Below are 12979 nucleotides of genomic sequence, written 5' to 3' on the forward strand. Positions count from 1 at the left end.
AGCGATGGAGCCGCGCTGAGGTGAGTGCGGTGTTGTGCCGTGCGGTGCGGGCCCGGCTCGATCCTTTCTGCTTCCCTCCGGCCGGAGAGCTCCCTTCGAAGGGCCGTGCCAAGCCGTCCCGGCGTTCAGGGCCCCTACGTGGCGGCTCGGGCCGTAGAACGGCTCTTTAAGGGCCGTTTTCCCGAGCTGGCGTCACTGCGGCCTGCGGGGCGCTGCCTTCCGTGCTGAGGGAAGGGCGGGAAGAGATTCCTCACAGCTCCGTCCTGCTGTGTGTGTGTGTGTCTGGGGACCTGCGCGGCTGTGAAATGGTGCTGGGTGATTTCTGCCTGCATCGATTCTGTCCTCTTGTTATTATTATTCCCTGTCAAACAAACGGGGCGGGATGTCACACTGCTCTGACGGTCCTGCATCTGGACATCTGGAGTAAGGAGAAGCTTCTGGGCTCATCACGGTTTGAGTTTTGTCTTGGATTGTTAGATTTAGCCCTCCAGTACTTGGAAGGAGCCCACAAGGGCTCTGCTTTTTACACAGTCTGATGGTTTAACTTGCTGTACAAGTTAACCAAGCCCTCGCTTCACCAAGTCCTGCTAAAACACTCAGCATAAGAATACGGCTCAGTTTATGGAGCTGGCATTAAATAAATTCAGATTTACAGTCATCAGCTGCTGGTTTAATGGACCACAGTACGGAATTCTTGGACTGTGGTGCTTCAGTGTTGTTTTATTGCCTTCCTAGGGATTAGCTTAAGTTTGAAACGTGGTTGTTTTGAATAGCTCGCCTCTGCAGGATGCCGCACAAGGTTGGCTTTGTAGTCATTAGCTCATCAGGGCATGAAGATGGCTTCAGTGCAAAGGAGCTGATGGTCCACGCACCAACAGTGAATGGATGGCGGTCACCGAGGTACTGCAAGGGAGAGGGATGTGCTTAATCCTACGGCACTGAGTGTATTTTGAGTGGGAGATGCAGCATGCGTGTTCAGACTAGTTTAATGCATGCTAGACCAAATTGGTTATAAAACAAAAGCTTCTAAGTTACTTTAACCCTGTGGCATCCTTATTCTGCAGGGAAAAAAAAGCCTTGGTTACACCAAAAGGGCATCTTAGAGTTTGCAATTGCATTGTCTTGGTATTAAAACTATAATCTTCACAATACATCTTCTAGATGTATGTAGTTGTCTTAGTTTCAGCTGGAACAGTCCTTTTCCTTCATAGTGACTGATATGCTGCTATGTTAAACCACAACAGCAGTGCACTTTAACAGACACACGCATGCATTAAAGTGAAAAATGTTTCTACTCTTTGTTTTTGCAATATTTGTAATGATGGCAAACTATAATAACTTTGAAAAGTTTCATGATTAAATGTTATTCAAGTTGGAAGTGAAGTGATCTTTATGGCTCAACATTGTGCACATTTTCAGACTCTGTCAGTATCCACAAGAAATCACTCTGCAGTTGGTGGAGAGATGTCGAATACGAAAACTGCAGCTGCTTGCTCACCAGTACATGATACCAAGCAAAATTGAGTTCTTCATCAGTGAAAGCTTGCCTGAATACTTTGCTCCTTATCAATCAGAGAGGTTTCACAGACTAGGGTGAGTCTGACAGCTCTGAATTGCTGTATTACCTTAAATCAAGGCCTCAGAAGGAAATAAGAAGCAATCTGGGGATACTGGGGCTGATCCAGCCATGTTGAAATCAATGGGTTAAAATCAATCGCACTTAAAGCAGTGGGACCTGACCAAGCCTGTGAGGTTTATTTGGTTTCTACAAGAGGCAGGATGCAGGTGAACACTTTTGTAAATGACAGCATGCTGTTTGGTTTATGAGTGAGTTTTAAACCTGATCAAAATGCTTAATTGAGGAGCCAAAACACAGCTGTGTGTTTGTGTGTTTCCTCTGCTTACTGCTACACTTTCCTTCTCAGTTATGTCCCTCTCTCAGACAATGAGAAGACAGGTTTCAAAGCTCGAGAGTTAAAATCTGTGTATATGGATGCGGTTGGCCAGTACCTGAAGCTGATCTTCCATAAAAATTATGTCAATAAATACAACTTGTACAGCCAGGTAAGTTGAGTTGTGCTCCTTACTTTGTAAGCTAGATGAAGTTTCAGTAGCACAGAGTAGGCATAGAAATCTGCTCCCTGAACTTGTAGAAGCTGAAATGCTGATGAAAGCTCCTGAGTTCATTTTTATTCGTGACCAAATGCATGCAACTTATGCAGAGCAAATGAATTCAGTGCACGTTCCATCACTGCCTTTTGTTTTGAGTTTTAGCCTGCATAGCAGGCTCTGTGCTGAAGACAAGGTAAGTTTGTAGACAATATTGAAATTGTACATTTTCTTACATTTAAGTAAAAGCAAGGAACGGAAGGAGAGAGATGAGTTGGAGTAAATCACTACTTGATTTTTCAGATGGTGAAGATTTGGAGGGTATATCAGCACAAAGTGTCTAGCAACTGATTGGGCGTGTGCATTTAAGCATGCTGTTTCAATCTGTGTAAGATAACAAAATAACAACCTTGTGCTTTCACTTTTTCTTCAAATCTCTCTCAGGTTGCCCTGGTAGCTATAAATGTTATTGGAGATCCAGCAGACTACAGTAATGACAGCAATAAACACGTAAGTACAAAGCATCCCTGTGCTTTTACTGGTGCTGCACATATTCAGTTGCAGGGTTCTTGAGATAATGGATGCATCTTCTGGTAGTTTCATCCTTCAGCACAGGTGCTGTATATTGATTTTGATCTAACTTTGAAGTAAGGGGGATCTCAAAAATTGAGCCTAATTTGTGGATGCAAAAATTAAAACAATTAATTGGAACATTTGCATTGCACTCTTAAAATTCTCACATTTTGGTATGACCCAAAACAATTAAAATAAGTCAGAATTTCTATCCTGAACATACATGTTGTTGATGAATGTGCATTAAGATCTTTTTTTTCCCCACAAAGCCTTCCAGAGAGAAGCTGATAGACCACTACTTAGGAATTAAATCAGATGATCCTGCCTTAGATGGAACATACCTGGGGTAAAGATATTCTTTTGCACATACCCTGCCAAAACATCTTCTTGGTCTCTATTAATTCTCAGTCTCTGTATTCTGTTACTTCTCTACCTATGCAAAGAAAACAAATACCCACAGTCTGAATGTTACTGATTTATCTTTTCCTGTATCTTCAGGAAGTCTGACTCCATCTCACCTCTGGATGATTTGGCTTTTGACATGTACCAGGATCCAGAAGTTGCTCAGATAATACGCAGACTGGACGAGAAGAAGCACGAAGCTGTCCATCAGGAGCGCTACGATTACGCCAAGAAACTCAAGCAAGCTATTGCAGACTTGCAGAAGGTATTGTTAAGAGGCTGCTCGTCTCTGAAGCCACGAGGTACTGCAGTGATCCATCAAGGATTGCTAGCATTAACATGGAAGTGTAACAACTCCCAGTATGTCGTAAAAACAGTAATTTAAAATTCAGCTGACTTAATAATTTGTTTGGAAATAATGTCTATGTGTATTTATAATAATGTGATGCCAAGCTGAGTAGTTAAAATGTTTTCCAGGTGGGGGAACGACTGGGACGGTACGAAGTGGAGAAACGTTACGCTGTAGAGAAAGAGGATTATGATCTTGCTAAGAAGAAAAAGCAACAAATGGATGCGTACCGCCTGAAAGTATATCAGCAGCTGCAGCTCCACAACCTTCTGGATGCTGAGCTGATGGTGGGTGCAGTTGTTCCTGGTTTGGGAGGCTCTGTCACATGAGTTTTGTAAATAGAAAGGGCTGAGCAACCCGAATAAATGCAGGGAATGAGAGTCATTACCCAGGGAAGCTTTTTCTTTGGATTGTGGGTTTTCCCAACCAAAGACTCAAACTTCATAAACATGATTAATTCTCTGTAAATTGCATTAGAATTTAAAGCAAATAATATTTAGATTCCTAAATGTTTTGCATTATTCCAGAGCTGCACATGCAGATTCATAAGGTACTGACATTCCTTTGAGAGAGGCAGAATATTATTTACTGTCACAGCTGTAAATGTAATGACTGATTTTAGTACAAAATAGCCTTTCTTTCAAAATCTCAGACTCGAAAGCCACCTGACCTGCCTGTGGAGCCTGTGGTTTATGATAGTCTTCAGCACACAAAGGCTACAAGTTCACCTTCTTGTGAGAACACAGAACTGCAGAGCTCACAGGGCGAGCTGTGGAAAGCAGAGTCTTTGCTAGAAGAGAAGCCAACAGAACCTAATTCTCCTGAGCCTGTTTTTCTCCATCAGTCTACTCCTCCCACTCTGTCTCATCCCACAACCTCCAGGGAAGTGTTTGCCCAAGAAGAGGTAAGTAATGTGCCTCTGTTGCCAGAGAAATCTCCACAGCAAGAAATCTTGCATTCAGCCTTCTAAAACAAAGTCTGTCGTGGTTATTCTCATTGCTTGTACAGTATTTGAAACTGCTGAATTTGCTGATATAATAATTGGTATTGGCCTTTCACTTTGCTGAATTTCTTGGAAAGCTGTTAAAAATGTTCATTCAGATGGAAGATAAAAAGAAAAAGACAACATCTGACTTACAGACAGATGAACAGAAAGTAGACATTAAATGACTGGAGGAATCACAGCTGCTTTGGTAGCAGGATAGGCAGCTGAAGTCTGCTTAATAGTGGCTTAATAAATCTTGGAGATCACATTGTATGTAAGCAGGAAGCAAATTTATGTGACTGCAAGGAAAGTAGCAGAGTCTTGGCAAATCTCACAAAGACTCGCTGTGACTTTTGTAGCAGTAATATTCTCTTAATAGTATGATGACATAAAAGAATTTAACAAATAGAGCTTATGACTTGCTGGCTGCCTACCAACAGGTGATTTCTGTAACTGTCTGCACTTCCACAAAAGGCATTTGGTGTGTGTGATGGTATGTAAGAGATAAGTACTACTTAGAAGCACTGATTCTGTTTCTTCATGATATCTTTATGGAAACTTCAGTATCTGTACTTAATTGTTAAACAATACTGCTTTGAAGGGAAAAGTAAACTGAATTGAGGCAAATCCAATTAATGATGAAACATCTTCACATCTAAGTTATTTCTGGAATAGCAGATCTTATCTTCCCTGTTAGGTTGAATTTTTACCTTATGATGAGAGACCTCTCCCAGCCATCCATAAACACTCGGAGGAAGCAGTTAGATACCTCGAGCCAGAGAAGACTGAGGGAGACATCAGTAATACTCCAAGAAGTGGCATTACTGGGGAACCAGAACCACTGAGTGAGAAGGCACTGAGGGAGGCCAGCCCTGCTATTGAAGTTTTTGGAGAAGCTTTGGTAAAGAAAATAAAATAAACACATGGATTATTGGGATCTGTTGTGAGTTTATTTGGTGTTCGCTCAGTCAGCGGAGAATTACTGATATGGTTTTTACATGTTCAAGGATCTGAAATAAAGAAAAGGACTGTGGATATGTGGATGCCCGGGTTTGGCACTGGTGTGGCACTGGAGCTTTTAGGATTGATTACTTGATAATCTGTTAATTGTTTATTGCCTAGTAGTCTGCTTTGGGCTGCACTCCCTACCAGAGTACCTGTCACTGTAAAGGAGCTTTTGTAGAGAGAGAAATCATTACTATGTCTCAGGTGGTTCCTGGAACATGATCTATTAATCCATTTTACTCGGCATTTCTCAAAAAATAAGTGCAGAAGCACCTCTTGTAGTAAAAGCCAGGTTCCTTTGGAAAAGGCCTGGGGGTTTGATACTTAAGTTCATGTGTTCTTTTGAGGTTGTTTCTGTATGTAAATATTGAAACATGAGTACTGACCTTTTAAAAGATGATTTTGTTTTGTGTTCAGGTCTCTGGAGCATATTCCAAAAGCTGGTCATATCGAGAAGATGCATTACTGGCTGTGTATAAGAAGCTGATGGAAATGGCAGTAAGCACTCCAAAGGAGGATTTAAAGAACATGCTGAGGGCTGCTATTTTTCTTGTAAGAAGAGCCATAAAAGACATCGTATCTTCAGTAAGTGGTGATGTGTGTGATAAGAAAATGCCTCCAGCCTGCAATTTGCTCCACATGTTGTTTGCTCTGTCCCAGTGAAATCAGCAAGGCCTCACTCAGTGCTGGGATCACTCAGTGCTGGGATCACTCAGTGCTGGGATCACTCAGCAGCAAATCTCAAACTAAGGCAGAAGAATTTTAAATACCATTTAAAAAATCCTGTGATTGTGCTTCTTCTCTATGGTATTTTTTTCACCATTTCTTTCTTTTTATTTAGGTTTTTCAAGCTTCCCTGAAACTTTTAAAAATGCTCATTACACAATATGTACCAAAACATAAACTGGGGAAGCTGGAAACTTCTCACTGTGTGGAAAAAACACTTCCAGGTTTGCTCTCTAGAACAGGAGACTCTTCGTCCCGCCTTCGCATCATGGCTGCTAAATTCATTCAGGTCAGAGCTTTTCTTTGCACCGCAGTTTGGTTAACATTAAGAATGTCACAGAGGTGACCAGTGGGCAACATCTGACCTGGCTGGGTGTCAGTGCAGAGCTTGCTGCTGTGAGGGGAGGCAGAGTGGTAGCAGCAGCTGAGCGTTAGCATATAATTGAAGTATAGATTGCAAAAGTCAACTTAACAAAAGCATACAAAAATGTCTGTTTAAAAGACAATGTCCATCCATGTTAAGTGTTGGCAAAGCACAGTTGGGAAGATCTGCTAGGGGATTGCAGCACTGTTTTCCAGTAGAGTTTAGAAGAGTAATTCTGTGTGAAAGTGTGTTAACCCAGTCCCAGGAGGGGGGTAGGTGGGTCTCTGGCTCTGGGTTGTTTATCTGTGATTGCATCCATACAGAGAAGGAAAATGAATTCCTTCCACTGGAGGATGTAACTGTAACTTCAAGGGGTGAAATGCTCTGATGTGTCACTACAACCCCCAGAAATGACTGGTTGCCTTATTACTACTGCTTGACTTACTTGCAATAGATCTGTAACTGAATGTTTCAGTGCCAGTGAGGAAGTGATCACAATCACACTGCAGAGGAGCTCTGGCCTCAACAGGAGGAAACTGCTTTTCTATCACCAGCACGAGGTGCTGCACTGCCCCAGGAAGCAGTTCCTTAGGGAAGGTGCCAGCTAGAAGTAACTTATCCCTGCTGAAATAGCAAACAACCAGCTACATTTCAGTGAAGTTCTTCATTTTACTGAGCTCGTTTTAAGCCACACAGATTAACTCTGCTTGGCAAAGGCAGCTCATTTCCCACACGTAGCATTCCTACACACACTGACTGTATATTTACAGGAAATGGCACTGTGGAGCGAAGTGAAACCTCTCCAGATTGTTCCAGTTCATTTGGTTCAACCCTTAAAATCGAATTCCCCAACACATCTGGCCATGAGTCGAGTGGAATTAGTTGAGTGCCTCTTGAAAGAGATGGGAACTGAAAACTCAGGGTTTACCATCAGCAATGCCATGAAGGTGGGAGTCGGAGCGTGCAGCACTTGGAGTTCCTTTCTGTTGCTGTTGGATTCGTGTTTATTTCTGTTTTCTTTTCAGTTTGCAACAGGAGCTTTGGAGCATAGAGTTTATGAAGTTCGTGATGTAGCACTGAGAATTATCTTTGATATGTACAGGAAACACAAAGCTGCCATACTGGAATATCTCCCTCCAGATGATGCAAGCATTCGGAAGACTGTTCTCTATAAAACACTCTTTGATGGATTTACTAAAATAGATGGTAAACTTTCTGAAGCTGAAATGAGGGTAAGTAAGAAGATTGCTGATATCTTGTGTTTTGCAGATTCTCCTGTATGACAGATGGTTCAAAAACTTTCATAATTGGAGTATTTTCTTCACAGGCACAAAAAAAGGCAGCAACAGAAGAAGCAGAGAGACAGAAGAAGGCAGAAATAAAAGTTCTTCAAGGTCAGCTGGCAGCTCTAAGGGAGATACAAGCAGAAGTTCAAGCTGGAAAGGTTGGGGTGTTTTGGTTTTGGTCTAAATATATATATTTTGAAACGTTTTCCTCAAGTGTCCCATGCTCAGATAGTTTGCAAGGAGACAAGTCATGTCAGTTGTAAGAGGGATGGGGGATGTGGAAGAGGGAAGGAGAGCATTCTCTCTCAGTCTGATTTTTCATCCTGAGTTTCACATCTGGGGAGTTGTTTTTTGTAACAAATAAGAAATTGGAACCCTTCCCATTTTACAACCTGATGGTGTTGTAAAGTGTTGGCTCTGCTTCTAAGCCTTTAATTCCAGAGAAAAATCAAAATCTGTTATTTTTCTCCCCAGTTCGTATCACAATCACAAAAGACGTTTGTGACTTAAAAAATTCTTTGTTCCATAGGAAAAAGAGTCTGATTTCCAGAAGACAAAAGATCAAGGTAGGTAATTTCAGGTAGTATTAAGAGTTGAGATGCCCTTGAAACACTGTGGATGCTCAATGTGTTAGATTGTATTGATCTGGTATTAGATCTGTTGCTTTTGTTTATCAGGAGAAGGAATATTTCCATTTTCTTCTTTACAGGTTACAAAAGCCCACAGCCTGCAGCAGCAGAAATTCCAGATGATCATTCCTCTGTTGCAAATTACTTGGATAAGTAAGCTAGATTAATAGCTTCTAATCACCTTAAGTGCTTTGTATAACCTGCTAACAACTATGATAGTATTTCTCTAGTAGATCAAAGCTCATGACTTATGCTTTTAAACAATGAAAAAGAAAACCTTTCTAACAGATTTAGAGCAGTCCTGGGTGTTGATTTGTAACTACTAGCATGGCACTACTTTGAATTTGTTTTCTTAATAGCTGTTGGTGGGATAAAAAAATAAGCACAGGTCAGGACTATGCAGAGAAAATAAGGACTGTGTTACAGAACGGTTCCTAATAGTGGGGATCATCTGTTCCCATATGTAGTGTTACTGATATTATGGTTTTTTGGTTGGTTGATTGATTGCTTTGTTCTTTGCGTGTCTTTTTCCCCAGCTTATGCATTTTTTGTGGTGAAAGGAATGAATCCTTCACAGAGGAAGGACTGGATCTCCATTACTGGAAACGCTGTCCTATGTTAACCAGATGTGAGCACTGCAAACAGGTCAGGCACAACAAGTCAGTTTTTATTCTGTTGTTAACATGACAAGATATTTAATGCTACAACAGATGAATTCTGAGCACTGAGTGATTTAGGATAGCATTTTAGAAAAAGCAGTTGTACAAAACCTATCACCATTTTTTTTCCATTTGTCACTTTGAGAAGAGATAGTTAGCTTCCAAAAACCACAGAGGAAGCTTTGTTTTAATGCTGTTCTTGTTTACTCAGTACAGTACAAATCTTGGGTACCTTTGCTGTGCTGCAGGTGGTAGAAATAGCAAGCCTGACGGAGCATTTGTTGACTGAGTGTGATAAGAAGGACAGCTTTGGGAAATGCCAGCGATGCAGTGAAGCCTTTCCAAAGGATGAGTTGCTCGACCACATTAAGAGCAAGACTTGCAATGGTGAGTAGTTCTAAACAGGAAGGCTGAACTTCAAAAGTCAGGTCAGTCCAGCATCCAAGCACATTTTTGTCAAGTCAGACCACTTCTGTTTAGGTATTGCATTATGGATGTAGAATCTTAGTCTGTTTTCAGGAGAGAACATGTCTGACAAAAATCCCTGTGTTTCCCAGTGCTTGAAATGCTTTGCTTCCATGAATGCATGTGAAGAGGATGAGTGAGGAGAGAAAAGACAGCTTGTGTCACATCCTTGCAGTTCGAGGCCCAGACACTGTGATGGTAGCTACCCATGGGATGTAAATGATCATAAAGGATCCGACTTCTGTCAGAGCAGTGAATGATGATAAGCTAGGGGCTGCTTTAATCCTGGGGCAGTCATCTGTGAGTTGTTACGCAGATCCTCCTTGTATGTTTAAACTCACCTGTCTGTGCTGTACTTGTATTATCCTTTCAGCTGCCAAACCAGAAAATGTGGCAAACCATTGCCCACTGTGCCATGACAACTTTTCTCCTGGAGAGGAGGTAAGGCTGCTTACCAGATTGCTCTGATTTTGTTCCATCATGAGGACTGAGTTTTTGTCCTCCTAAAACACTGCTTTACATGCAGAGATTTTAGAACTTACCAGGCTTGTTGCCAGGCTCTGTAATGGCTCTCTCATTCTCAGGGGACTTGAAATTGGGGAACGTGGGGTTTTTTTGTTACTTGTGCCCACGTTCCTCTTTGGAGAAACCTCTCGTGCCCTCTGGTTTGAAGGTGCTGTCGTCTTTCTAGTGCTAGCAGTCCGCATTCTTTAGTGGCACTGAATGCTTCAGCTATGACTGTACCCCTTTCTCCTGTGTTTAAGGTTCTGTGTGCACAGACTGAGTAGACAGAAGGGTGGCTAACCTTGCTGGTTTCTTAATATCACTTCTTTATAACTGGTTAGGCCTGGAAGTCACACCTCATGGGCACGGATGGCTGTGCAATGAATCTACGAAGGTTATCCACCATAAATAAAACTATTCCAATGCAGCCTGGTAAGACTTCTTTGTAATGATTGTTCTTTTTTGCTGTGTTGCCACTGCTTAAGGAAAGTATTTCAGCCTTGAGAGCAAGATGGCTGCTTACATTTTCAACACGCTTTTTGCATTTGGGTAACCTAAGTGATATTTTGGTAACAGTAAGTTCAATAACAGTAATTTCAAGGTCAATTGCCAGGGGAAACTGACAGGTCTGATAATTGGATCATTTCAGCCTTGCTTCTACTTAATAGTATGGTCATGAATAGAACAATCAGCAGTGATAGCAACCAGTTACGGTTCTGGAAAGCTCCTGACCACCAAGGCAGTGAATTGAGAGCCTGTTTTGGCTGTGAATGTCCAATCAGAGGACACTGGTCTAATCCTACGTACAAAACGAATCGAATAGTTTGTGCTGGGAGCTGCTTTTCCTTTCCCAGCAGAACCAGGAGCTGGGCAGAGCTGATGGCTGTGCAAGTTCAACATCAGCAGAGAGAAAATGATGCTCATCTCAGACTTTTTAAAGTTGTCTCTGCTTATTTGGCACATGTAAAATCCCCTTACTTCATGAATGCAGAAGTTAAGCAAACAAGCTATTTTCACTGCTTGCAGCACCAAAACTATTCTCCTCTGCTTTTTTTCCCTTCAAGCTTTTTCTTTCAGTGCTGTTTCATCCCCTCCATGCTCAGATTGTTGCCAGAGTTAAAATGCTGTGTCTGAGTTTTGCTCTGCTCATAGCTGCTTTTCAGGGCTATGCCAAGCTCCTGGGCAGAGCCCTTAAATGCTCTCTTTCAGCTGCCGTAAGTGAATGCAGTTCAACTCAGGGCTCAGACGAGCAAGCAGTGACCTGTGGCATCTCTTCACAGGCAAAACGGGAGGCCACTATTTGAAGAAACCAAGTCCTTCAATGACCAAAGTTCGACCTCCCTCCATAGGAAGCAAGATCCCAACGCCAAGAGGAGGCCCGAATAAAAGCTCAGGCAAAACGTACTCAAAGCAGTGATAGGACAAGTGCTGTGGTTTGTATTTTTTATTTAATAATCGGGCATGTCGTTAGTAATGGCCATTTAAAAATTCTGAGCAACTTAGATCTTTTCCATATGAGAACTGAGGCTGTGTGCAGGGCTGGAGCAGAGCAGTGATGGCACTGCTCCACGGCTTCCACGGCAGCACTGTGGTTTTCTGATTAGAAAGGAGCAAATCCTCCATTGCAGCCGCCCGCCTCGTTCCCCATCGTGCACAAGGAAGGTGTGGCTGCTTCCTCGTCACAAAAACAGCCCAAACCAAACCCCGAGGAGTACAGCATTCATATGGAGGGATGCTGTGCTTACTGCCACGGTGAGCACAGCCCTGTGGCTGCTCAGGGGCTCCGTGGTGGTGGAGGTGAGCGATGGTATCAGCAGGCATTTGGTGTAAGGTGGAATGAAAAATGTATGTGCATGTGAGAAGAAACGTGTATCAGAATACACAAAATGTGTCACTAAAGAGCTGTATGCCCTGTTCAGGTGAACTCCTGAACCGTTCAGTTGGTAAAATACCAGTCCCATAAGGCAGAATTCTTCCTTACCTGTTTGTGTGATTGAAAAAAAAGAGAGAGGGGCTGCAGTGCAGCTGAAAAAAGCTGTGAGGGCTTTTTGTTTTCCCTTTTGCAAATCCTAGAGTGTTAACAGCATTAATACTCAGCTTAGCTGCTTTGTCAGGGCGTGTGCAAGGAGCACCCAGACCCGAGGGATATTTCAGTGCCACAAACCACGCGTGGCTGAGGGCGGCCCTCAGTGCTGAACCCTGGCTGTGATTTATGCCGTCAAGGAGTGAATGCGTGGTGCTGCTTTGCACACACAGCACTGATTTTATAACACAGCTTGTGCGCAGCCTGCCTACAAGCGTGTGGATTTCACAGGTAGATCAGCACAGATACACTTTGAAAGTCTTTATATGAATTTTAACTCTTCCAAATATATCAACAGTATATATATATATATATTCATAAGGTTTGTATATTTAATATGGATGTATGCTTCCTTCCACGAGGGACCTGCAGGTTCCTGTGTTAGAGCCTCGCTCTATGCAAGCAGAGCAGCAGCTGCAGCTGGTTGTGCTCAGAGCTGAGCAGGGCCACGGACTGCAGGCGTGGGGCTGCTGCACAGCGTGGTTCCTTTTGGAGCTGAACTGCGAGCTCTGCATCGTGCGGAGGAAAAGAGAAAGAGCCGTTTGTGCGCTCTGGGTTGGCCAGTACGGCGCACACGGTTGCGAAGGCAGCTCTGCATCGCTCCTCGAGCACGGCTTCTAAACACAGGCAGAACGTAATTAAGACAGCTGATGAGCTACATGCGGGCAGCAGGATCTGTGCTTCTGTTTTATAACTGCACCGAGCCTTTTGAGATACGCTTTTAATAACCAATAAAAGGTTTGAGCTAAAGAACAGCCGTTTCGCGTCTGCCCGAGGCCCGGCCGCTCGCTGCCACCGCGCTGCCGGAGCGCGGCGCTGCGCGGGGGGGCGCGGAGGGAG

The 12979-nt window shown here is 43.0% G+C and overlaps 1 protein-coding gene across 5 annotated transcripts; it reads left to right on the plus strand.

Moving 5' to 3' along the window:
• Positions 1–12892, plus strand: CEP104 (centrosomal protein 104). 5 transcript variants are annotated; one of them, XM_010722713.2, is made up of 22 exons: positions 1–20; positions 774–900; positions 1420–1593; positions 1926–2064; positions 2554–2619; positions 2952–3028; positions 3181–3349; positions 3562–3720; positions 4086–4337; positions 5116–5319; positions 5841–6008; positions 6265–6438; positions 7284–7460; positions 7539–7745; positions 7841–7957; positions 8329–8365; positions 8509–8581; positions 8965–9073; positions 9336–9474; positions 9926–9993; positions 10398–10488; positions 11337–12892. In XM_010722713.2, exons 2-22 carry the CDS (start codon positions 788–790, stop codon positions 11471–11473), a joined length of 2850 nt encoding a protein of 949 aa, XP_010721015.1. In that variant the 5' UTR covers positions 1–20; positions 774–787; the 3' UTR covers positions 11474–12892. The 5 variants fall into 5 exon arrangements, with proteins under 5 accessions (XP_010721015.1, XP_031412488.1, XP_031412491.1 ...); XM_031556628.1 differs by lacking the exon at positions 1–20 and having other exon boundaries at positions 11337–11489; positions 12502–12892; XM_031556631.1 differs by lacking the exons at positions 1–20; positions 10398–10488.
• The last annotated feature ends 87 nt before the right edge of the window (positions 12893–12979 follow it).

This window comes from Meleagris gallopavo, chromosome 23 (genome assembly GCF_000146605.3).
Source record: "Meleagris gallopavo isolate NT-WF06-2002-E0010 breed Aviagen turkey brand Nicholas breeding stock chromosome 23, Turkey_5.1, whole genome shotgun sequence".
NCBI classification, from domain to species: Eukaryota; Metazoa; Chordata; class Aves; order Galliformes; family Phasianidae; genus Meleagris; species Meleagris gallopavo.